This window comes from Plecotus auritus (assembly GCF_963455305.1).
Source record: "Plecotus auritus genome assembly, chromosome: 5".
NCBI lineage: Eukaryota > Metazoa > Chordata > Mammalia > Chiroptera > Vespertilionidae > Plecotus > Plecotus auritus.
In genome coordinates, this window is record NC_137776.1 from 13,035,334 (window position 1) to 13,062,410 (window position 27,077).

General features: G+C 38.9%; 1 protein-coding gene across 1 annotated transcript in view; it reads left to right on the top strand.

The window, feature by feature from the left end:
* Positions 1 to 27,077, top strand: part of PARD3B (par-3 family cell polarity regulator beta) — a 925,380-nt gene that overhangs the window by 88,671 nt on the left and 809,632 nt on the right. The window contains exon 2 of the mRNA XM_080668084.1: positions 18,853 to 18,954. Within this exon, the coding sequence (XP_080524210.1) occupies positions 18,853 to 18,954 (102 nt within the window). The remainder of the gene's footprint in view (positions 1 to 18,852; positions 18,955 to 27,077) is intronic.

Sequence of the window (27,077 nt, forward strand, 5' to 3'; positions counted from 1 at the left end):
TACAAGAGTGAACCCAGCTACAGTTTGCTTTCCCTTTAAAAAAAAAAAAGTCTACCCAAGACATTTAATAATCAAACCAAGTACTGCATGACTAGAGGCAGAATAAGCCATGATAACCAGACACCCTTTCTTCATCTCCTTTTGGAATATAGTTCTCTGCTACAGGGGTGTTCAAACATTTGGTCTCAGGACCTCTTTGCTCTCTTAAATCCTTGAGGACCTCAATGAACTTAAAGTCATATGCCTTATATTTACTCATATTTTAGAATAGACATTAAAACTGAGACATCTCAATTATTTTAACATTTTATTCATAAATAAACCCACTGCATGCTAACAAAAATAACATTTTTTTTGAGCAGTAACTATTTTTCAAAACAAAAAAATTAGTGAGAAAAGTGTTTTTATTTACATTTTCACATACCTTTTTAATGTCTTACTTAATGGGAGATGGCTGGGCTCTCAGATTTCTTTTTGCATTCAGTCTCTTTTGATAAGCTCCTTTGGTTGAGGTTTATGAAGACAGATATAAATATCTCATGTAGGTATATAGTTGGGAAATTGTGTATATTCTTTTTTATAATTACACCATAACTCGACAAATGGTAGTTTAAGGATTTTTTGGCAAGGAAAAACCAGAAACCATATCAATTAACTTTGAATCCTCTATTAACTTAAAATCCATTGGTCTATCTTGAATTTTGAATGGATGTTTTTACTTAGACATTATTTTGTAATGTCACACAATTGTCCCTTGGAAAATATTTGTAAGATGTTATGCAGATTTTCCAAATACTAACATATTTCATTGTATGAATCAGAATTATGTTAAATAATATCACCACCAATCTTATCATAAAGATCTTTTTACCAAACCGTGACTTCATTATATACCATGAAGAAGTGGAATATGCTACTTTTCTCCCTTTATCCAAGGACCAAGACTAAGCAAATAGTTCCATTTGCATCTGCCACATTTTGGTATTTTTTCCTCTCAGTTTGCTGTTATGAGTAGGTAGCATGAGATTTTTCTGAGCTGTAATCTCAATATCCTTATCCCCAGCCTGGTCTTACTTGTTAGCTCACCCATCCCCTCCTGCCCATCAGTGCCTGTCCTACCATCCTGCTGTGAGGGTTTCACTCATCTTCCTGACGTTTCCCATAGCGTATCCTGAGCTCTGCGTCCAGACATCCTTCCATCAAATTTTAATGCTGCTTTGGTGAAACCGTAACCCTGTCCTTGGTTACAGCGTCGGTACTTAAAGGTATTTGTTGAACTTACACCCATACTGTGACATATAAGTGCTAAGGGCAAGCACACTTCTGGAAGCTAGTGTCATCTCTATTTTTTCTGATAGTTATGTTGACCTTACCAAATGAAGAAAACGATTTCACTGATTAACTTGTTTTGACTTTAAAATGTGGACATGAGATTGAAGGTAGATGGATAGACTGTGAAGGACTTGACAAGTGGGGTTGGGCCTGGGCTTGCACACTCCAGGTGTGGTTCCTCCACTTACCAGCTCCTGGACCTTGTGTGAGGTGTGCTGCCTCTTGGAGCCTTCTTTTCCTCGTCTGTATAAGGTGTTAGTGATGTTTGCCTGTAAAGGTTGGAGTGAAGATTAATCTCATTGTGTGTAATGAAGCAGTTTCCATAATGTGTCACAAACGATAGATAGCAACTATTTTAAAAATTACAATATTTATTCATTTGGTACTTAGACATGTACCAGGCCTAGTTTTAGCTGTCACATACAGTTACATTATTCTAGAATGAAATGGTGCCCTTAGAAAAGTGGTGGCTTGGCATGTGTGCATTAGCTAAAGTTGTAAAACAGATTTTTACTTCTTCATGTAATGAACAGCAGATGAGAAACAAAATGCAATAAATCTTTTTTTTCAATATTCAAACATGACAGCAAATAAACTCATGTTTTTCAGAGAATAGGGCCCTTAATTAGATGGGATTTTTATTTGATCCACACACAATCTGAGGCCAACATTGTTTCTTTGATACATTCTAACCTCATTACTTTCTAATCACTTGTTTGCTCATTGGTTAATCATACCAATGGGTAGGTTTTATTCTGATAATTTCTATTTTTTATTGTTGAAATATAATTGATGTATATTTCGTTATGTATGTACAACATAATGATTTGATATTTGTATATATTGTGAAATCACCACCACAATACACCTGGTTAACATTCATCATCATAGTTACAGATTTTTTTTTTCTTATGGTAAGATCTTTTTCAAAAATACATTTTTATTGGTTTCAGAAAGAGGAAGGGAGAGGGAAAGAGAGATAGAAATATCCATGGTGAGAGAGAAAATATCTCTTCCTGCACACCCCCTACTGGGGATCGAGCCCAAAACCTGGGCATGTGACCTGACTAGGAATCAAACTGTGACCTCCTAGTTCATGGGTTGATGCTCAATCACTGAACCACACCAGCCCGGCATGATAAGATATTTTAAGATCTAGTTTCTTAGCAACTTTCAAATGGGCAATACAGTATTATTAACGATAGTCACCAGGCTGTGAATCTCTATTCTTTTTTCAAATCTCAAAAGTAGATGACAAGGCAAAAAATACCTGGGGTGATAAAACTGAATATGAAATTAAAGTATCAATTGCTTGTTCTCATATGCTAGACTTTTTCCAAGTCATGGAGAAATTCCTTTATTTCCATCTAGGAGTATCTATTATGTGAGCATGTACCAAATGAACTGTAGAAATTGTGGCCTGCAAATACATAAAGCAAATACAGTTCTTGCCAGCTGGGCGTAGCTAAATGCACACCACTCTCCCTGTAAGTTAGTCATTAAAAGTGAACTTTTGCTCATTGGTCTAATGTACTGAAGAATGCTGATTTTCCTGTTTGACATGATATACCAAAATGTGGCCTGAATGGTAATGCATTGTATAAAAGTACTTATGAAAGGGTATTTTTATTTTCCCATTTAAAAAATTGATTCTGGTTTTTAAGGAACTTTCCTTATAAGCTCCTATGGGCTCTGGCGAAATCCATTTTGAAGAAACTAAGGCAAATAGCTTCTGAGAATATGAACTCATTAGCAGGCCTTATTCCTTTGGCTATATTTCCGGGTAATAGTTTTTTTTTAGATATGTGCATGTCAGATGGCAGTAGCAGTAAGAATTTTTCTCCTGTGCTTATTGGTGAATACATACAGAATGAGGGAGAATGAGGCAGTTCAAGGAGTGATCAGTATCCTCTAGCTCTCTCCCTTTCTTTACCCTATTTTTTATTATGTTTATTGGGCATTCATTTTAAAGCCTGCATTTAATAGGAACTTTGGTATATGTAAATATTTGATGTAAGTATTTGCTGGATTCAGTTTTAGCAACTTTTAGCATTGCTCTCATGAAGAAGATTACAGAGACAATGTTTGTGCTGATTTAGAAATGTTAGAGAAAGACAATTATCACATGATCTCATATGTGGAATCTAATGAACAAAATAGACTGATGAACAAATTAGATCCAGAGACATGGAAGCATGAGACAGACTGCCTAATTTCAGAGGGAAGGCAAGGGTGGGTGGGTGGAAAGAGACCAACCAAAGAACTTGTATGCATATATGCATAACCCATGGACACAGACAATTAGGGTGGTGAAGGCCTGAGTTAAGGGTGAGGGGGGCAGGGGTGGGCAAGAAGGGGTCAATGGGGAAAAAGGGGGATATAATGTAATACTTTCGATAATAAAGATTTTAAAAAAGAAATTTGATAACTGATTGAAATGATTGTTTTGTTTAATCTCTTTATTCATGTATTAAATATTTATAGCACAAAAAAAAAGAATCTTGGGAGGGGTGGCTTCTTAAAACCCTGCAGTGTATTAATTAATTGTGTTTATGGCTGTGATTTTCTTGATTTTTTTTACTTTGTTCTTTAATACAGACTTTTAAAATTCTTTGAAAAGTACAAAATGTCCCCAGTTTAGGATTTGAAAAAAAAATTCTATCTATCTATCTATCATCTGTCTATCTATCTATCTATCTATCTACCTATCTATCATCTATCTAAAATTTGTGAATGGTGATGGCATAGTCTTGAAGAATAGGCTATGCTGTTGACCCTATGAAAGCAGAAGTCTACCCCAAAATGCCCCGCCCGACAGCTGTTTGGCTCCTGTTAAAAGGGCTGCAAGGGCTCTGCCAACAGAACACGTATAATCTTCCTGGCATGGCGTTCCTGTGCCATCTGGTTCAGGGCTGTGGCCCCACACCCAATGGCAAATTTCCTTATTTTGGAGGAAGTGAGCCACATTCATCAACCAGTGGGTATAAAATTCTTATCATTCCAACTATCCATGCCTGTGAACCCTTCTAATTTACACAGAGCATGAGCCAACTCACTAGACCACGTCTCAGAAAAATTGTGCTATGATCTTGGCTCTGCCAGAGGCCAAATTTGTGACCATAGGGAATATGTTCAATTAATCTGGGCCTCAGTTTCCTCATCTGCAAAATGAAGTAATTTGATTAAAGGCCTACTTTGATGAATCAGTCCATGACATCTAACTGATAATTTTCATAATAAAACAGTATTGCAAGGAAATAGAATTACTGGGAAATGAGATTTAGCATTAACCATTGACATTCATTGATGTAGTTCTTACCAAGTTTTAGAGGGTTTTGAGGGCATTGTGGGAACATTTGGGCAATATGTGAGAAGTGGCAAACTCTTCAAGAATTCTGTGACTGTGACTTGGTCTTTGCATAGAGCCTAAAACTGTTGAGTAACTATTTACTGAATGGTGATTGAGTGTTTCCTGTTGCCTAGTAGTGCAGATTTCCTGTCTTGAACTTACCCTGGTCCTAACCATTCTTATTTCTAAACTAGAGGCCTGGTGCACAAAATTCATGCACGGGGGGCGGGGGGGGGTGAAGGGGACAGGGAAGACCCTCAGCCCAGCCTGCACCCTCTCCAATCCAGGACCCCTCGGGGGATGTCTGACTGCCTCTCGTAATCCGGGACCACTGGCTCCTAACCACTCGCCTGCCTGTCTGCCTGATCACCCCTAACCACCTCTGCCTGCCTGATTGCCCCTAACCACCTCTGCCTGCCTGATTGCCCCTAACCACCTCTGCCTACCTGCCTGATCACCCTGAAATGCTCCCCTACCAGCCTGATCACCCCTAACCACCTCTGCCTTGCCCTGCACCCGGGAACCGGGCATCCCTCCCTCTGGCCGGCTGCAGGCACCCAGGACCCAGGCTGGCTTCACCCGGGCTGGCCGCAGCAGCAGCCACAGGGGACCGTGGGCGGGCAGCTTTGCTGGGGCTGCAGCCAAGGTGCCTGGGACTGTGGGGTGGGCGGCTTGTCCCTCTCCCATGCCACAGCCCTAGCCAAAGGCGCCCGGGACCGCGAGGCGGGCAGCTTATCCCATCCTGGGCCACAGCCTGGCTGGTCCCCATTCCTCTCTCACGAGCTCATTTGTGCCTGGCTGGTCCCCATTCCTTTCTCCTCAGTGTTGAGAGTCTGAGCCATTATGTCGTGATGGCGTGAGGGTGTGACAACCATTTGTATATTAGCTCTTTATTATATAGGATAGGGTATTATTTGTATGGCAGTCACCAGTAATTGACTTTGCTGCTTGTTGAACTCATGCTGGTTTTATAATTCTGGACTGGGCTCTTTGGGAGGGGAAGTAAAGGGACTATATTAAGAAGATGAAGACATTGTACATACACTTGAGAAAGAAGCATGCTAACAACTGATCATAGAGGCAAAATGAAATAGATATAAGCAAAGCATGAGCAAGGTAATGTGGGGTCAGAGTAAAAGGAGAAGGTAATTCTAATTGGAGAAATTTATTCTCTGAGTTGAGCCTAGAGCAGCCATGGGCAAACTATGGCCCGCGGGCCGGATCTGGCCCGTTCGGCTGTTCTATTCTGCCCGCGGAACCGAAAGAGCGGAGGGTTCTCTTGCTCTCCCCTCCACTCCTTTACTTTGAATTTATATTAGTTCACACAAACACTCCATCCATGCTTTTGTTCCGGCCCTCCGGTCCAGTTTAAGAACCCATTGTGGCCCTTGAGTCAAAAAGTTTGCCCACCCCTGGCCTAGAGAGATGAGAGTAAAGATTAAAATTAGGTAATTTTTATAGATGTTCTTTATGAAGTTGAGGAAGTTCCCCTCTAATCCTAATATACTGAGAGTTTTGTGTTGTTGTTGTTTTTGTTTTTTTAATGACTGGGTATTCTACATTTATTGTTATGATCATGTGATTTTTTTGATATTTGTTTTTTGCCTAATGATAGGATGGATTACATTAATTGATTATTGACTGTTAACCAAGGCTTTCATACCTAGGGTAAATCTTAGTTGGAGGTCGTGGTGTACAGTTTTATATATTGTTGGATTCACTTTGCTAATATTTTGCTGTGGATTTTTACACATATGTTCATGAAAGAGATTGGTTTGCAGTTATAATGTTTCCAACTGTTTAGGATTAGGGTAATGCTGGCCTTATAGAATAAGTTACGAAATATTCCCTCTACTTCTGTTCTTTGACAGCAATTGTAGGAATTTGTATAATTTCTCTATAAGCATTTGATTCGTTAAAGAACCCATCTGTTCTGGGTGCTTTCTGTTTTGGAAGGTTATTAATTATTAAATCAACTTATTTAATATATATTGTCCTCTTCAGATTATTGATTGTTTTCTGTGTTTTGACAGATTGTCTTTTAAAGAATTGGTCCATTTCATCTAGGTTACAAATTTGTGGTCATAGAGTTGTTTATATTTCTTTATTATTTTTATTATGTCCATTGGAGCTGTAGTGATGTCCCTTCTTTCATTTCTTATATTAGTAATTTGAGTTCTCTCTTTTTTCTTAGTTAGCATGTCCAAAAGGCTTATCAGTTTTATTGGTCTTTTAAAAGATTCAACTTGGTTTCATCAATTTTTCTCTATTGATTTCTCATTGTCAATATCATTGATTTCTGCTCAATTTTTCTTTCTTTTTTTTTTTTTTTTCTGCATACTTTGGATTTAATTTGCTCTTTTTTTTTTTTTTTTTTTTTTTTTTTAGTTTCCTACCATGAAAACTTAGATTATTGATTTTAGATCTTTCTTCTTTTCTAATGCATCAATGCTATAAATTTACCTCTTAGCTCTGTTTTTGATATACTCCATAAAATTTTTCTCTAACTCTCCAGGTATTTTATGATTTTCTTGACTCCAAGTATTAACTCTGTACATTTGACTTACAATTTCATATGTCTTAGTCCTAATCTTTTTTTTTAAAGCTCCATTCCCGTATTTTAATCTCCCTATTAGATAGCTTAACCTTAATCAACTGGAAGCATCTCAAATTCAACACATGCAGAAACTATAGGTTGTCCCCAAAATGCATATGCACACTTTTAATAATTATAAAGGCAGTGTTTATTAAAATAAATTTCATTTTTAAAACTGAGCAACTAGCTGTTAAAGTATGTATACATTTTTTGGGACACCCTATATATTCGTTTTTTCTAGTTTACTGTTTCTTCCTCCATGTTTTCATCTTTGTTACATGTCTTATAGTTGATTCTCTTATAATCTTAAATTTGAGTGTGTTTTCTTTTATTTGTTTTTGTCAGCCCCTGCCTTCCAGGGACTCACAAATAGTGAAAAGGCTTTTTCAGTAGAATCTTTATTTTTTTAAATCCTCACATGAGGATATTTTTCCTTTGATTTTTAGAGAGAGTGGAAGAAAGAAGGAAAGACAGAAAGAAATATCAGTGTGAGAGAAACACATCTTGCCCTTGACGGGAATTGAACCCAGGGCCCTTCAGTCCGCAGGCCAGTGTTCTATCCACTAAGCCAAACCGGCTAGGGCTGTAGTAGAATCTTTATATTCCCACTTATTCTATGCCTTTTATGTTTTGGACTCTGCCTTTATGCATGTAGGAGACTTTTAGAGATTTCAGAGAAGGATAAAGAAAGTATGCTTATGAGGTAGTTTTAAAGGGAGTCAAAGCTTGATTTTAAGCCAGTGGGACCTTCATTAGACTTTGAGCTTACAAAACTATAATATAATAAATATGTGTTGCTTTAACAATAAGTTTGCTGTTACAGGAGCAATAGGAAACTAATAGCACTTTTCTTTATTGCTAATTGGCTATATGAAGGGCTTGGTTTTCATATTTTAGATACTAGGAATTCATAATTTTCCTAGAAAAATTAGCTTGCTTTTACTTTATATCAAAGGCTACTATGCTCATTTTCAAAGAATGGTATTTCTTGTCTATACAAAACTGGTCTCAATATGCTTTGCTATTGAATGTGAATTATATCCACCTACATGTTTGTGCCCATATACACATTTGTAATATATATCTATATATTTCTTACTATATATGTAAAACATAGATATACTATATACATATAGAAACTATTATAAAATAATATTTTGGGATAATTTACTATGTGTTTTTGCTTACATATCAAAGTAATCCAAAAGAATTTTGACCAATTGGGAAACCTGTAAAAAGGATAATATATTTGGCCCTAGCTGGTTTGACTCAGTGGATAGAGCATAGACCTGCAGACTGAAGGGTCCCGGGTTCGATTGGTGTCAAGGACACATGCCTGGGGTTGTGGGCTCGATCATTGATGTTTCTCTCTTTCCCTCTCCCTTCTTCTCTGAAATCAATGAAATATATATATGTATATATATTTTAGAAAGGGATAATATATTTGGACAGTCTTGTGTTGTGAAAATTTTAAGGCATTTTTGGGGAGACTAGACAGGCAGTTTCTACCATTTGGTATTTTCATGTCCCTGCCATGCTTATTCAATTTGACCAGTGGACTGACCCCCCCCCCCCCCATTTCTATGCCCACATAAGGGACTCCTCTAAGGGACTCTTTTTCTGAGCTGTGATTGCAAATGGACTTGCCCCGGGGGTACAGATACTTGTTGGAAGAACCGATTTCCATTCTCCAGGCCGCCACTGACTTTCCTCCTCAAGTCTTTGCTCAAATGTCCTCATTTCAATACGACCTGACCTGACACCCTACTTGAAAATATAAGTCCTCTGTACCCCACCCTCCTTACCCTATTCGTTTTTTTTTCCTGCCAGATCACATTGCTTTCTAACATACCATTTCACTTAATTGTTTATGTTGTTTGTTAATTACTGCCTGTTTTCCCTCCTCACTGATAATTTAAGCTCTGTTCTTCCAAGGATGCGGTTTTTCTCCTCTATTTTGTTCATGGATGGTTGTAACAATTCAACACGTACTTGTTGGATGTATGACTGCCATTGACATGCGGTCTGTCAGTTTCTACTTCTTTTCTACTGCCCTTAGCTGTATCAAAAGGCCTAGGTCACAAGGTTAAATCTTTTGTTTTAGGATCAATGAAGTAGATTTTTCTGTTACAACATGAGTTCTTTTCTCCTCTTTCTTTGTTACTCATTTGTTTCTCCTTTTGATTCATATGACAAATTTATGATGGATGCTGAAAGTAGTTTTAGGTGCTGCATATAGGAAAGTGGAGAAGTTGTTTCTGTATCAGGGAACTTATGCTTTAGCTGGCGGAGGAGAACAAGCAATAAAAATTAACAAGCAATTGACTAAGGTAATGTAATGTTTGATACTGGCCATAGGGGAGAGGATCAGCTTTAGATGGACAGGTAGGGCATCTCTGAGCAGGGGGTGCTTGCACTCCAGTTTCTACTTCCTTTCCTGTGCTTTCTGTGTTCCTTTTAGCTACATCTGTGACCCATCTCTATTGTTCTGGAGGAATGACTATGGGAGAAACTAAACTAATAGTGGTGGACAATAGTGTCCCAATACTTTTGAAAATCAAAGACAGATACTCCTTCACCATTCCTATTACTGCCATACTGAAAGAAGTTTCACAGTGAGCAGGAATAAAGTTGATGATTTCTTTATGTTACTTATTTTTATAAACACTGTCACCAATACTTCTTTTGATGTAAATTAAAATGCTCTTTTCTATGTCTAATTTCCTTAGACATAGAAAGTAAAGAATTAGAGGTCATGGTAGTTACCCGTAGGATGCTTTAAACTTCCTTCCTTCATTTATATATGCAGAGCTACACACACAAAGACTTGATAGTATCTGCGAGAGGTATTCTTTGGAGTTAACTTAAAAAAGATGCCAGCATCATAGCAGCAAGAAAGTTTGGATTTAATTGGCTGCATTAAGTAAAGCTTGCGTTGTATGAATTTGCATTCTCAAATTCTTATTAAAATCCCTTTTGTAGCAGAATATTTTTGGGGGTTTTAGAATGAATATATTATTTTAAAAATTCTAGCTTGTCCTTCCTACTCTTTGGGGATGTGACTGCTTCCATTCCTTGGCTGTAGGCTTTGCATTCCTTCGGACCACACAAGCTTCTAAAACCTTGGCATCCAGGTCTTTGGACTATAAAATTTCATTGAAAACAATTAATGGAAAGCAGGATTTAAAAAATAGCTGTTTTTAACATTAATTTGAAACACTGTATTTCAGTGTTATTAAATTAGTAATGGTTTCATGTTTTAAAAGTCATACTGGGAATCTTTTGAAAAAGATGTATCAGTTAAATAAATATGTAATTTTCATTATTTCGTAAGTTAACATTTAATTTTCCTGATAAGACTTTGGTTTTAAGATTATGGTATTTTAATCCTGAAGATTTATATAATCTTTTTTTGCAGCTAATTCACTGTTATATCTGAGAAGGCTAACCCGTATTTTGTAAAACTACTGTTTGGAATTCTCTGCTGTTTTTTTAGACGGCCTCTTATTCTAAAAAATAACTTTGCTTTCTAGCCTGCTTTAGCTTGCTTGAATAATGAGGAAGATAAACTTAACTGACTGATCTTCTAGGCCAGTGGTCCGCAAACTCATTAGTCAATAGAGCCAAATATCAACAGTATAACGATTGAAATTTCTTTTGAGAGCCAAATTTTTTAAACTTCTAACGCCACTCCTGCAAAAGAGACTCGCCCAGGCCATGGTATTTTGTGGAAGAGCCACACTCCAGGGGCCAAAGAGCTGCATGTGGCTCGCAAGCCGCAGTTTGCCGACCGCGGTTCTAGGCCAAAGACTAGATATGCCCATAATCTCAATGCCATGCCAGGTGTATTTTTTTAATTGGATAGAACTGTGTTGTTTTCAAGGCCAGCAGCGAGATAACCACTAAGCGCACATAGGGGCTGGCTCTTTAATAAAAAGGGAAGTTCTGCTTGTAGCCTTGCGTAGAATTTGAATTCATTTCTCTAAGCCCACCATGGTGAATAAAGTGTAACTCCAAGCTCCCTGAGCATTGCTTGATTTATTCCGGTTCTCTGTAACACATCCATAAGAAAAGAAAATTTTGATATTCTTATGGAAGAGTTAGAATGTATTGTGATGATATGGGCAGTAGATATGAAAAGAATTAAAAGTTGTCCTTTACTTAAAAAGCAAACAAACCACCTTTATACCTTTATCTAAATATCTGGACCTCTTCCCTCAAATAAATTTATGTTAATCCCAGAATGAATAATGAAACTTACATATATATATATATATATATATATATATATATATATATATTTTTTTTTTTTTTTTTTTTTTTCCAGAGAGGAAGGGAGAGGGAGAGAGAAATAGAAACATCAATGATGAGAGAGGATCATTGATTGGCTGCCTCCTGCATGCCCCCTACTGGATCGAGTCCACAACTTGGGCATGTGCCCTTGACCAGAATTGAATCCAGGATCCTTCAGTTCGCAGGCCAACACTCTATCCACTGAGCCAAACCAGCTAAGGTGGAAAATGAACCTTTAAAGTTAAGTAGCAATAGAAATGGATATGACCCACTGCCTTATTCTTAGATAATTGTTCTTTTTGTTAAGTTCTTTAATCTAAATTTTTTTGTTTTAAAAAATGTACCTTGTCTCTGTGCTGTTTTTTAAGCATCTGGCCTTGAGTAAGTTAATTTATTTACCAATGCCTTGCTTTCTTCATCTGTTAGATTGATAACCACTTCATGAGTCTATTTGAGGATAAACGAGTTAATCATATAAAACATGCAGTACCTATTATAGTCCCTGGCCTATAGCAAGTACTGAAACAAATTATCTGCTATGCTGCTGATGAAGATAATGATGAAAATGGTGACATCTTGTTTTATGGATACACTAGAAGCCCAATGCACGAAATTCATGCATAGGTACAGTCCCTAGTGGCTGCCAGATGCCAGCCGGGGCCTCCCTTCATTCCACACCACCCCCTGCTGGTCAGTGTACGTCATAGCAAGCAATCAAACTCCTGGTTGGTCGAAATCCTGAGGGGACACTTTGCATATCAGGCTTTTATATATATAGATTGCACCAAATTCAAGGACTTAAGTTCTACAAGGAAAATTCTAATTTTCCATTAACTTCCATTTTACAGTTGTTCTTGTTTTCTGCTGGGTAAGATTATTCTTGTGAAAATGCGAAGCCACAAAAAAACACAGTTGCATTACTGAGCCTGTGATTGCCACCACTGTTAACACAGCCCTTCTCTTGACATTGGCCTTTTTTTGTTGTTGCTGTTTGCTTTTTCAGCTATTTCCTCCCCTTTGTCACCATTGGGGGTATTTTTTCTCTTCTTGGACAAGAAGGGTTTTGTTTAGAAACCTCCATGTTTTCCCTCTTTTGATTATTGATATAATCTCAGTGCTCGGTAGTCACAGCATTATAGTATCTGGCTTGCCAGCCCCCTTCTCTAGGCATTGCAGATGGAAAATTGTTGTTCTTCAAAACTTTGGCTAATATGGACTCTCTAAGGTACAGGGGCAAATTTCATGTCGTCTACGCACAGTGAAGAACATTTGTGCCTGTTTGGAACAATTTTTACATTGATCATTAAAAGTACCCAGTAATTGTCTTCCCATAATGCATATGTTTTAGTTTCCTATTTCAGTTCACTCTTGTAGACTGATTAAAATTCCAGTAGGCTTTAAGTTAACTGTGCATTATTGAAAAAACAGATAAGTTACTATCAGTAGTGGAGGAAGCAAAATGTATATTATGTGATTTTTCAATATTTTAATGATCCTAGGAGTGTGAGTAATAAGATTTATTGCATAGCACATATACTAGAGACGTTTTCAAAGTAATTTAAAAGTTATATGTATTAGAGAAATTTTTGCAATATAAAGGTAGATTAAATGTCACGATCATGAAAAATACAATAAATTTTTCCAAGTGATTAATTGTCTGAACCATTACACGTATGTGAACATCTTTTCATGTTTGATCAGTTTTATTCCTGATGGTAATAAAAGCAAGTAAATGAAATGCAAAATGTTGACTGCGAGGTAATGGTTGAAATTTTCACATGCATAAAGAGTCAGGGTGAATTTATGGTCTTATGATGGCTGTCGGCTGCTAATACTGTATGTATGTTCTTATAGTGATCTATAGCACTATGACCGAAATCCCACGGGCACAAAACTCACAGCGGGTGTGGACTGTGCATGCTGAGTTACCTCTCTTGGAGACTGCTTTCAAATAGCGTATCTGTTTTTGTTCAGGATTTCCTGTGTGCTCACCACTAGCCTACTCTTTCCTCCTTTAGAGTTAACATGCAGCCTCAGTGTGCAACGGGGAGAGTTACAATTGCAAGCAGTCTCTTCATAGTCTGGCACCCTGTTTCACTTAAACATTGTTTGGAGAGGCTGAATATATGATTCTAAAATATATCAAATGACTTTTTCCCTTTGATTTAGTTCTGTAAAGCTTTTAAAATTTATTTTCTTTTTATTACTTTTATTGTTTTTTTTTTTTTATTTTTCCATCACCATTTATCCCCTCATGCCCTCTTCCACCTCAACCCCCCCTGATCCCTCACAATCACCAAATTGTTGTCCATGTATATGAGATATCTCTCCTTTTTTTTCTTTTTCACTCAATCCTGCACCCCTCCCCCATACCCCACCTCCCACCAGAGCTGTCTGTCTGCTCTCTATCTGTGAATCTTCTCTATTTTGCTTGGTAGTTCAGTCCAATTAAATTCCACATGTGAGTGTAAAATTTTTAAGTTCTTTATGCTTTAGAATCAAAATTAGATTAAAAAAAAAAAAAGGTCTTAGTTTCAACTCCCATGCCTCATTTTCTGAACATCTTGTTCCCACAAGTGTGTCTGCAGGTGGAGTGTATGTGACTTAACAACCCCATCCTGCTGCCACTCATGCTGCTCCTTCGCCACTGCTCAGATCCCAATCCCTTGCTGTGTCTTGAGTTTCCCTATTTTATATCTGAGTCTTTGGTTTTCTTCTCCCTGTTCCTCCTCCTAGGCAGGAAGAGAGCTATACTTTAACCAGTACTTCTGTTGTGGGAGTAATTGTTTACTTAAGTCTTAGTTGATAAAATCTGCTTCTATAAACTTAATGTAAGAGAAAAGGCGACAACTTAATAGATGTCAGCTTTTAAGTAATTGAATATAAAAAAGCAAACTCTTTAAAATACATCATCTTCTATAAACATGTTTAAAATCAACAGATTTTATCTACAGTGCTGTAATATGTAAAAAACGAACTCCATGGAAGTTAGTAGAAATTAATTACATGGAACTCCTTTTGTAAGAAGGCTACTTTTACAAGGAAGGAAAATGTAATTCTCCCTAGATTTCAGCCTGAAGTTTTGGGTAAATTTGGAGAAGCATATCCCTCGTAGCATGGCCGTAGCAGAAAGATTCAGTTCCCAGAGATTACTGGGGAAGTTCTTTCTTGCTCTCTTTTCTGTACTGTCTAGTGGGCATTGCCTAGTGTTTTGTCTACTCCAGTATTATCCCTATTTAGAATCTAGTCCCGTGGTCGGAAAACTATGGCTCGCCAGCCACATGCGTCTCTTTGGCCCCTTGAGTGTGGCTCTTCCATAAAACACCACGGCCTGGGCGAGTCTATTTTGAAGAAGTGGCGTTAGTTTAAGTTTAAAAAATTTGGCTCTCAAAAGAAATTTCAATCGTTGTACTGTTGATATTTGCCTCTGTTGACTAATGAGTTTGCCGACCACTGATCTAGTCTATTGTTCTTAGCTCACCTTTTATTTATTTATTTTTATTTTTTGTAGGAAGCAATTTAAACAATCCTTAGAAATTTATTCTTTTATTTATTTATTTAATAATTCTTTATTGTTGAAAGTGTTACATATGTCCCCTTCCCCCCCCTCACTGACCCCTCAAGCCCGCCCCACCCACCCTGCCCCAGGCCTTCACCACCATATCGTCTGTGTCCATGGGTTATGCATGTATGCATACAAGGTCTTTGGTTGATTACCTCCTGCTCACCCACCCTCCCCCTCCTTCCCTCTTGAGAAGTCTATTCTGTGTTCCATGCTTCCACGTCTCTGGATCCATTAAGTTCATCAGTTTATTTTGTTAACTTAGATTCCACATATGACTGAGATCATGTGATACTTGTCTTTCTCTGACTGACTTATTTCACTTAGCATGATACTTTCCAGGTCCCTCCATGCTGTCTCAAAGGGTAAGAGATTCTTTTTCACTGCTACAGAGTATTCCATGGTATAAATGTACCACAACTTTGTTATCCACTCATTTACTAATGGGCACTCTGGGCCCATCATCTCACTTTTTATTGCACAATCACCTTGAGTTGGAAAAGGCCTCTGATTAAATATTCTAATTGATGGGTGTCTTATGCTCCTCTTACCTGGTTGTATAATCACTGCTCACGTCTTTGTGATCTCTATCTGGGCAATAAAATCAGGCAAAGTTTCCTAGTAAATCCTTAGTGTTTCCATGCATAAACCTAGTATTAGAAGCAAAAAGGAGTTCCTTTCATTTTACTTGGAAGAGCTCTTCAGATACTCTATAGCAATGGTCGGCAAACTGCGGCTCACGAGCCACATGCTGCTCTTTGGCCCCTTGAGTGTGGCTCTTCCACAAAATACCCGGCCTGGGTGAGTCTATTTTGAAGAAGTGGCGTTAGAAGAAGTTTAAGTTTAAAAAATTTGGCTCTCAAAAGAAATTTCAATCGTTGTTCTGTTGATATTGGCTCTGTTGACTAATGAGTTTGCCGACCACTGCTCTATAGAAACTTAACTTTGAAATGTCGAAAGCCTACCTAAGGAGAATTCCTTTGAATTTTTAAAGCCTACTACTTTATCAAGTCAGATACTAAAAAGCTATGTACTTGGGCCACACTTCAGTAGCCTATTGAATACATGCTATAAAGGAATTATTATTTAACTAGAGGCCCGGTGCACAAAATTCGTGCACTGGGGGGGGGGGTGTCCCTCAGCCCAGCCTGCACCCTCTCCAATCTGGGATCCCTCGGGAGATGTCCGACTGCCAGTAGCCAGACATCCCTCTCACAATCCGGGACTTCTGGCTCCCAACCACTCGCCTGCCTGCCAGCCTGATCACCCCCTAACCACTCCCCTGCCAGCCTGATCGACGCCTAACTGCTCCCCTGCCAGCCCGATCGCCCCTAACTGCCCTCCCTTGCCGGCCTAGTTGCCCCTAACTGCTCTCCCCTGCAGGCCTGATCACCCCTAACTGCCCTCCCTGCTGGCTCGGTCACCCCTAACTGCCCTCCCCTGCCAGCCTGGTCGCCCCCAACTGCCCTCCCCTGCTGGCCTGGTTGCCCCAAACTGCCCTCCCCTGCAGGCCTGGTTCACCCCTAACTGCCCTCCCTGCTGGTTCGGTTACCCCTAACTGCCCTCCCCTGCCAGCCTGGTCGCCCCCAACTGCCCTCCCCTGCTGGCCTGGTTGCCCCCAACTGCCCTCCCCTGCAGGCCTGGTTCACTCCTAACTGCCCTCCCCTGCAGGCCTGATTGCCCACAACTACCCGGCCATCTTTGACCACATGGGGGTGGCCATCTTGTGCGAGGGTGTGAGGCTCAATTTGCATATCACCTCTTTATTATATAGGACTAGAGGCCTGGTGCACCAAAATTAGTGCACTCGGGGGTTGGAGGTCCCTCAGCCTGGCCTGCACCCTCTCACAATCTGGGACCCCTCAGGTAGGGTCCCTAGGCCTGGCCTGAGATCAGGGCCTATTGGGGCTTTCCTTCCCTTGGCTGCAGGCAGCTGGCCCCACCCCTGCTGCTGCCACTGCTTGCCATCTGTGCTGCACTGCCCCCTCCTTCCCCTGCCACTGGTGGCCTCCATCTGCAGGCGACAGGCATGGGGTGCGATGGCTTGGCCAGCTGCACACCTCCCACAGAGTCACTGCTGCCGGTGGCCTGGGCCTCCCTCTTTCTTTGCTGGGTGGCGGGGCCAGCCCTGCGAGGGGCCGTCTGCCTACCTGATCGCCCCTAACCACTCGCCTGCCTACCTGATCGCCCCTAACCACTTGCCTGCCTGATCACCCCTAACTGCTTGCTTGGGGGCAGGGTCAGCCGGGCAAGGGGCAGTGGTGGTTCTGGTCTCTGGTCATTCTGGTCGTTATGCGTATGGTGGCTGGTCTATTATTATATAGGATGGTATGCCCTGGACTTGTTAATAGTACGAGACATTAAAGAGGAGGCCATGTGACAACTGTTTCTATTAGTTTTTGTAGAATTGCACTTAAATTCTGTGGGTTATGTTTATTTTTAATACTTTATAAAGATTCATGTAGTTAAAAACTTAGAGCTTTATCCTAGAAGAATTTCCACTTCTTCTCAGGAACTGGTAGCCCTTTATTGGAAACAAAAGTTTCCCAGTTTTAGAGGCTTTCTAAGAATCTCAGAACCAAATCGATTATAGCTTGGCTACTCCAGTAAAAACCTTAGTAATGTTATCCCCTCCCCACCCCCCGCGCCCCCCCATTCATTGGTTCATGTTTTTGTCTCATCATTATAATCTTTCACTTGCATATTTTTTTTCTGAAAATGGGCAGTGCATAAGTAACTGCTTATTTAATTCTAAACTGTGGTATCAGAGTATCTAGCCCAGGGGTCCTCAAACTTTTTAAATAGGGGGCCAGTTCTCTGTACCTCAGACCATTGGAGGGCTGGACTATAGTTAAAAAAAAACAAAAAAAAAACTATGAACAAATTCCTATGCGCACTGCGGGCCCGGGACGAGTCGGCTGCTAAGCAGGACAGGCAGCGGCACCCGGCGGGCCGGATAAATGTCCTCGGCGGGCTGCATGTGGCCCGCAGGCCGTAGTTTGAGGACGCCTGATCTAGCCACTTACCAAATTGAGAAAACAGTTCTTTTCCTTAAACATTATACTCCTAAGTAGTTTAAAAAGAATACTTGGGAAATCTTCTAAATTAGTACCCTGATTGAGTGAACCCGCATTCAACGCTGACACAGTTTGAGTTGTAGTCATGGAGACCAGTGCTGGAGCTCTCGCTCCCAATATCACTGAAAACCTTAGTGTGAGGACATGCAGAGACCGTGGAGAGCCAAACAGGCACAGGGCTCAGTGGTCACCCCACTTCGTCCATATATTCCAGTCACAGCTATTCCTTTTGATATCCCCCTGTAGTTGTGGGGTCTTAGTTTGAACTTCCAAACCTCAGTTTCACCAAGTATCCTCAAGAGTACCATTCTTTTCCAGAATATTCCTGGGGTTACCTAAATTATATGTTATAAAAAATTCCTTGAATATGCTTTTCAAATAGCAGATTGATTTTTTTTATTACAATTTACCTTCTAGGATAATTGATGGACTATGTATACTTTGGTTTACTTTGATTTACATGAAATAGGATAAAAATGCTAAATATTTATCCAAGTAAATAGATAACTTTTTTTTGGTGCTTAGAAATATTATCACTAGAGCATATTTTTAATGAGCTGTCTTATTTCTTTTAAAATTAAAATGTAGTTTACCTTTTTGAAAAAAGTTTGAGTCATGAAACTTGTTGATGGTTCTACTACAGGATCCTGGCTACTGGGTGAAGATTCATCACTTAGAATACACAGACGGAGGAATCCTGGATCCAGATGATATATTGGCCGATGTCGTGGAGGACAAAGATAAGGTAGATGACTCTAAAAATGTTCCTCTATGCTTTCCTCTATAGAGCTGTGTGTTTTCCAGAGAGTGAGATCCTTAGCAAACTCGTGTGTCAGTTATTATTAAAACATACCATCTGTTCAGGTTTTACCTGGGCAGCCCATAAATCAAAGTTCTCCATGAGCTGTTTGGGGAAATGTTGTCAAGGTTTGGGAGTCTGTTCCTGGTAGCCTAATGAGCAGACACTCCCTTCCCAGGAGTTCCTGATACGTCTCAGTAAATTAGTGTCAGGCTCTGAGGCTGTTGGGGTTCTCACAGTCATTGTTGTCTCTTGAGTTTATTCTTGGCCTTTGCTGAATATTTAGCGTAATGCCTGAGATTTGAACATGTTTCAAAATAGAGAATAGAATGGGAAGGAACGTGATAAAGAACTACGGTGAAAACTTTTCTTAAAGTAGTTGCACACAGCTATCTTCCCTGATAGTTTTGTTTTTATTGCTGAAGTGAAATACTAGATTGACTAGTCAAAAAAAGTTTGAGCATGTTTTGCCATCTATTTGGGAATAATTACATTGCAAATCATGTTTCAATAGGATTTTTCTTCTGACACTAAACTGAAAAAGGTATAAACTAAACTATTCAGTTGCAATAAATTGGATTATTTATGTTGAGGCATTGTTTATCACTACTTCTGTGCTGGACTCCTCTTCTCAATGGCTAGTGTGTCCTTCAGAATTGAACTGCAGCCCTCCCTGAGAGAGCCTTGCTTCAGTTTCCTCTGCTGTGCATCCTGTGTGCACCAGGCCAATTTATGTCTGTGAACATGTTTCTCTGTATTGTTTATTGCAATCTCAGGTAGGGGTGTGTGTGTGTGTGTGTGTGTGTGTGTGTGTGTGTGTGTGTGTGTGTGTGTTTTAACCAACTGGAATGTAAATAAGTGATTTATTGAACTTAGGTAAAATTTACATTTTTTCCCCCATAAAATCTTTTTTGGACTTTTCACATTTAATTAATCTTTGCAGACATTTTGCCCACTTATTTTTCTTATTTCCTGTTGGGACTTCATCCTGGTTTGTCTTGCATTGTAATTAGTGACTTCATAAGGGACTTATCTCCCTAACTCGATTGTAAGCTCCTGTAGGACATGAACTAGGAGATTTTTATTTCTTGTGTGTTCCTTGTATTAATGATATCTGGTACAATATCTTACTCAAACTTGATTCTCAAAAGAACACTTACTGAAATTAATGAGTGAAAAAGAAAGCTTACTGTCTACAGTTGACTCCTGCTGTACATGGTTTCAATGCACACTTCTTGTTTGTTGTTGGGTCTCACAGTATGTAATACTGCATTATTTATGCTCATAACTTTAAAGGAGGGCTTTCACTTCTGCATTTCACCATTTTGCTTTCTGCTGCTTCTCTACAGCCATCTTCTTCCTTGGAAATATTCTAGGCATTTGGGTTGTTAACGAAGAAGGTCTTCCTGTTTCCAATTTCACTGATGTCCAGTGTATTATAATGGAGAGCTGAAAAGTGGCAAGTTTAAGAAGAGCCAGAAGAAAATGTCTCACCCCAGTCTCATACAAGAACTCATTACAGGAGGATGTTCCTGTGAACAGTGCCCAGGGACATAATTTGTCCTATAGAGCTCTTCCTTGTAGAGAATTCATTTTAACTATCTTGGCAGTGTGCATAGTCCATTTACTAAACACAGAAACAGCATTTTTGTATGTAATCTCTGATTTAAGGGACTTCACCATCACTACTAAATAAGGTGAAAAATTGAGATAGTCAGTTAAAATCCTAGCAAAGGATTAGTGTTGTTTGGGTTCAGATTTAGTGAATCCTATAATACTCTTTTCTCTTCTACATGAAGCCTAACTTGCATGGTTCTGAAGAGTTGATGGGAAGTTCTACTTTTAATTTTGCCAGAAAACACTGTCCTCCTATTTCCTTCTTTTTTACAATAATGTAAGTGAAAAAGAGAGCATCACTAATTTTTTTTTCCTGACACCCTCTCTACAGTCTTAAGATTTTCCTCATAGACTTATTTTCGGCTTCCGATAAATATTCAGCTTAATGCCTGAGATTTGAATATGTTTCAAAGTAGAGAATACATGGGGAGAAAAGTCTTACAAAGAGCTATGGTGAAGATTTTTCTTAAAGTAGTTGCACACAACTCTCTTCCATGATATTGTCTCGTATGGGAAGCAGGTTCTGCCAGACTCCATCCTTCCTGATTTTTTTTGTCACTTAGATTAAGAAGTATTTATAAGTGATGCTTCAGGATGTTTAGTGACATGTGAAATTCACCCAAGATCCCTTGAGACATATTGAGCTTAGATAAAATTATAACTCACCTATTTTCAAAGTGGCCGTCTGATACTTTTTTGTATGGAGACTATAGATAGAAAACAAGCCTAAAGAGCCATGATGGATGCACATAATCCTTGTGCCGAAGTCCGCACCCCTCACCTCCTAGGAAAGACTCACTCCAGGTGAGAAATTCTAATTAGGAGATAGCTTAGCTGGAAAGGATGAAGCAGGAAAACCAGGAACTTAGAATTAGAGAGCAGAGTAGGCTGAGGCCATTTAGTTAGTTTACAGAAGTCCATATAGCACACCTCTGTAAAGACTAAAATTACAGGATACATGGCATTTACTTAAAACCAGGCAAGGGCTAATATAGCTTAGTCAGTTTTCTACAGAAAAGGAATGACTTTTTAAACGTTGGCACTTGAAGTGATTTGTCTTTGGTCTTACCTCTCTTAATAACTTTGGCCAACATAGAGCATGGTGCATGCCATACATGGGGTCTCTTTGGCGGTGTTTGTTTATTTGTTTTTTGTTTGCTTTCCCACTAGAGCCCCTTCACAGGGGAATCACGTTTTTACAACGATGCACTATTTCATCTTGTATTTTTTCAAAATATTATTGGGGCAGCTTTGGAATTTTGTGTAAGATTTGTGCTGAAAATTACCCAGTTGTGACAGTTTTTTCTCAAAATTCTTCACTTTTTTGTATCAGTCTGATGATACCAGTTCTCTGGGATAAATATCTAAGAATTTACAGCTTTACACTAATGTCTCCTCTCTGGATGCCCAAGGCTACCGACTGAGTTTACCTAATAACAACTACTTAATATTTTATTGAGCACTAACAGTGTCCCAGCATGTCTTTGCACTTACATATTCTATTTTAGAGTGACCCTGTGGGCAGGAACTATATATTACCCTGTTTTTAATTTCTGAGGACAGCCACAGAAATTCTAAGTGACTTGCCGAAGACCACACAGGTGTAGTAAGTGGCAGAATCAGAACACTATTTTGTTCTTCAATGTGCCAACCAGTGTGTTGGGTATTTGTATCTACAATTTCTAATTATAAAAATGCATCAATCATAAATAATAAAAAATGTGTTTTTACACAGTTACATCATTATTAAGAAAATATAATAGAACTGTGGGGTGCAACAAAATTAATCCAGAATTAGTATGACATGCACATATAGTTAGCTTCACCTGTCTTTGTCTGCAGCCTACAGCTAATTCCCTGAACATGCCTGTCAGTTTTATCAGTTGCTTTCTCTTGTATCCCCTTTTCAGGCCCTAGGTTACTCAGTTCAGTTTAATTCCAGGTGGATCTTATAGATTGTACTTGTTTCAGAAATGACACTAAATGCAGTTTCATAGATAAATAAATGCTGTATTACTTTTCAGATGGATTACAGAATGTGTGCAGATTATATACTGTGCTGTCTGCAGGAGGCAGAGTGTTGACCCCCAAAAGCATCTGTACCCTGATCTCCACAGCTTGTGACTATGTGTGTTACATGGCAAAAGGATCTTTGCAAAACTGATTAAGGACTTTAAAATGGGAAGTTATTCTGGATTGTTTGGGCCCAGGATAATCACAAGAGTCCCTATAAATGAAAGAGGAAGGCAGGAGAGTCAGTATTAGAGAGATACCATGGGAGAAGAAGTTGACTGTCCAGTGCTGGCTTGGAAAATGGAGACAAAGAATGCACTCAGCTTCTAGAATCTGGAAAAGGCAAGGGAATGAATCCTCCCATAGAACCTCTAGAAAGAACAGCGCTGCTGCCCCTTGATTTTAGCCCCATGAGACCCATTTCAGACTTTTCACCTACAGAATTGTAAGTTACATTTGTGTTGCTTGAAGGCACCATAATTTGTTATAGCAGCAATAGGACACTCATACATCATCTCTTATCTAATTTTAAACTTATAAAGTGATGATGGATTTCTCAGTTTCATATTAACACGGCTTTTTAGATCTTATAGGACAGGGAAAATCTCTTATACTTCAGATTAATTTATTGGAATGTGCATTCCTTCCAAACTGATTCTCAATTCTTTGGGTGAGCCTTCAGTCTTTGGGACTTGAATGTTATGCTGTTGTCTTGTATTATGTAGGAATCATTGAAGTTCCACACCCAAGAGCTATGTAGTACTCCTTTATCAGTTTCTCATTTCAATATTCAAAGGCCCTAGGAAGTCTAAAGATTGACGCTTAATAAGCCACTGTAAAGCTTATTGTTCTCTAATTGCTATTTTTTTTCAGTCTGAGAACCTCTGAGTATTGAACTTTTTAAATGATTGTTTTTCTTGTTAATTGTCATTATTATATCTTGACTTGGTTGTAGAAGACAATTGCAATATAATACTGAAATGTGCAAATATAAAACTTGTAGTATGTAAATTGGATTACTGCCATGGTTATACTAAATATACAAAAGTGAAACTGTATTATGTGGTAATGTCTCTATTTTTGACAAAACTTTGACTGTCATCAGAGTTTGTCTTGGAGAGATGCCAACATCTCCTGGCCTCCAGCAAGGCGGGGCTGGCCTCTGGAGGCTGGGTTGCTTCCGGGATCACATGTGATACCTAGCACTCAACTATTACAGTGTCAGTGCAACCTTGTTCCATATATGTTCCCGGGCAAGTTTCTTCATTTCTGCTAGCCTCGATTTTTATGTTTGTAAAATGGGTAAAGTGTTCCTTTTTAATCGTATATGATTAGTGTAGGAAAAATATATTATGTTTAAATACAGTATAGCATATAGTAAGTGTTTAAATGTTAGCTGTAATATTAAAATATTATTATGGTAGTGTTACTAGTGCATTTTTACCTGGGTTTTGATGTAACCATTAAATTTTTTAAATTTAAGTATTGAAACATCAAACTATTTTACAGTACAGTCTGTTTTTTTAAACCCTTTTTCAATTTCTTTAAAAGTTATTAAATTGTTTGTTTTATGGGAAGATTCTTTATTATTATGATAAAACACTTGGACTTATACATGATTGAGAAATCAAAATGCCACTATGACTAAATGTAACGTTAGAATAAGAATACTTTGATCAGAATGTAGTGTTTGGTAATATAAGACACATTCTGGGATCAAATGTCGTTTTGAAAGGGAGACTGGTGTGCACACCTAGTGAGCTGTGACCTCACTCACACCAGACTGTCCCTAGCCCACATTGCTTGCTGAGCGCGCTCTGTTGCCCTCTAGTGGAGTCCACAGCGACCTGGAAAGCAGCTCACAGGCTCTGCTCCCTGAAGGTGATGATGTATTTGCTTCTATTTCATTCTAAATGAGTGTTTACCATATTTTTTAGTATAACCCACAGGTTCAGTCATGGAGAGTAAAACCAGACTTTATATTTTAACCAGTACTTGTCATTTCTTCATCAACCGTACCAGTATTTACCTATGCTTTTGTGAGTTTTCTTAGAAGGGCTAATGCAAGACCTGTGCATTTATAAAACCCCTTCTTTTTGTTTACTCTTCTTCTCATCTTCCTGTTCACTAGTTGAAAGGTTAGTGGCTGTGAGGAAGTGTAACTTTTTCAGTGTGGAGTTAAATAATATATGGGATATAGTGTGTTTTTCTGAAGTTAAATTAAGTAAGATTACTTTAAAAAAAAAAGGGGGTCCTGAATTGATTACATCATTTTTGAGTCCTGATTTTGTCAGTAAGACTCCCATTTAAAGGAGAAACACCTATTTTAAACCTTTGATTTTTAACAAATCAGAATATGGGGTTTTGAGGTGTGTTTTTTTAAGTTTTTTTTTCTTTGGTTCATGGGTATTGAAGTTTGGAACTGTATTTGAAACAAACTTTATAGAATGTTTCAGAAATAAAGGCAGAAGCCACTATAAAAAGTATTACCTTGGTCAGCAAATAGTATCTCAAACTGTTAAAGAACATTCCCTGCTTTTACAATTACAAAGTTATTGAACCAGAAGAGGCCTCTGCCATCATGTGGTCTAAGCCCATCATCTTGCGAGAGAAACATCTGAACCAGGAAGAGCTGCCAGGGCTCCACATTCCCAGCCCGTCTTTCCTGAGCCCGATCTGCCTTTCCTCCGTGGAAGCCCGACACCCCCGGTGCAGGACAGCGTTCCTCCGTGCCTCCCTCAAGGGCTTCCTCCCCTCCACTTCCTAGTCTTCCTGGTTGAACATGAGTTGTTTGTAAAATGCAGTTGTTCAACAAATCCAATTCATTCTCCCCTTTAACCTGTTTCACGTGTCTATTCCCCTCTTTGTATTTTCACAGCGGCCAAATTTAAATCTTTAAAATCTCAGGCAGGGGACTTAATGGATAAGGAATCGGTGGTCGTGCCTTTAGCTTCATCCCTACGCCCCACCTCTTCTATGGCTGAGTGGCCAAGAGCGTGGATTCTGGCTAGCCAAGGGAGTTTACTTCTTGGCCCTGCTCTGTGTGTGGCTTTGGGCAAGTTACTTAACCTCTTTGTCCTTAGTTCCCTCACGGGCAATTGGAGCTAAAAATAGTACCAGTTTTACAAGTTAATACATGGAAAGTGTTTAGGAGAGTATCTGGCCTGCAGTAAGTCACGAGTATGTGGTAGGTGTTATTACAATGAACATACTACCGTTGTTAATGTGGATTACCTTATTCCTAAAGTAACACTTAAGCCACACCATTTTTTCCCAGTGTATACTGAATCAAGTCCAAACCTCATATCTATACATTGTATTCGGAGGCCTCAGAGTGCCCCCAAACTATCTTTCTCAAACGCATCCTTCTCTAACCTCAATGGTACTAAAACTGCTATACTGGCTATTCTCTGTGTACTACGTATGTGCTTTCTTGCTTCACAGCTTTCTTAATGTTTCACTTGTCTAGTGTGTGCTTACCCCTACTCCATGCCTATCCAGGATTCATTCTGTATATTACAGGATGTAAACTTCATGAGGAAAGGGTCTTTGTTTTCTTCATTGCTGTATTATTATTTTTTTGTTTTGTTTTGTTTTATTAATCCTCACCCTTTCCCATTGATTTTTAGAGATAGTGGAAGGGAGGGAAAGAGACAAAGAGAGATAAACATGATGTGAGAGAGACACATAGGTTGCCTCCTGCATGTGCCCTGGCCAGGGCCAGGGATTGAGCCTGCAACCAAGGTACGTGCCCTTTACAGAAATTGAACCCAGGACCCTTCCGTGGGCCAGTGCTTTATCCACTGAGGAAAATTGGCCAGGGCCATTGCTATATTCTTAGTGTCCGCAGCAGTGCCTGCACTTCACAGCTGTTCAGACAGTTGTAGAGTGGAGTTGAATGAAGGAGTGAATATGTGTGTACGTTTTCAGCTGTGGAGTAAGCCATTTAACCACACTAAATTCCAGGCTTTTCTCCTTGATAAATGAGAATGGTAAATTATATCTTTTTCACAGTTTCACTGGGAAGGTTGAGAAGCTATATGTGAAAAATATAATGGAAATTATGAAGTACTATGTACATGTAAAATGTATTTATTCCTGCTGCTCAATTCTTATTGATCTTTCAAGATCAGGTCAAATTGTATTTTTTTTCCAGTCAATGTTTGCCAACCATCCCAATCCTAAGTGAATTCTCTGTGCTCTGTAATTTTATAGAAATCATTAACTAGTCTTTATAAAAAATACTATTGCCTAGTAACATTTATCAATTGCCACCTTGGAAAACTTAAGACTTTTGTTAGGCTTTAGCATAAGACTTACTTTTGTATCCCCAAATGAATTTATATGCTTCTTTACAACAGGAATGGTCTTTTGGAATTTTTTTTAACACCTTATTATTTCTTACCTGTGCTTTCGTGTTTAATAGACATGTTTGATTT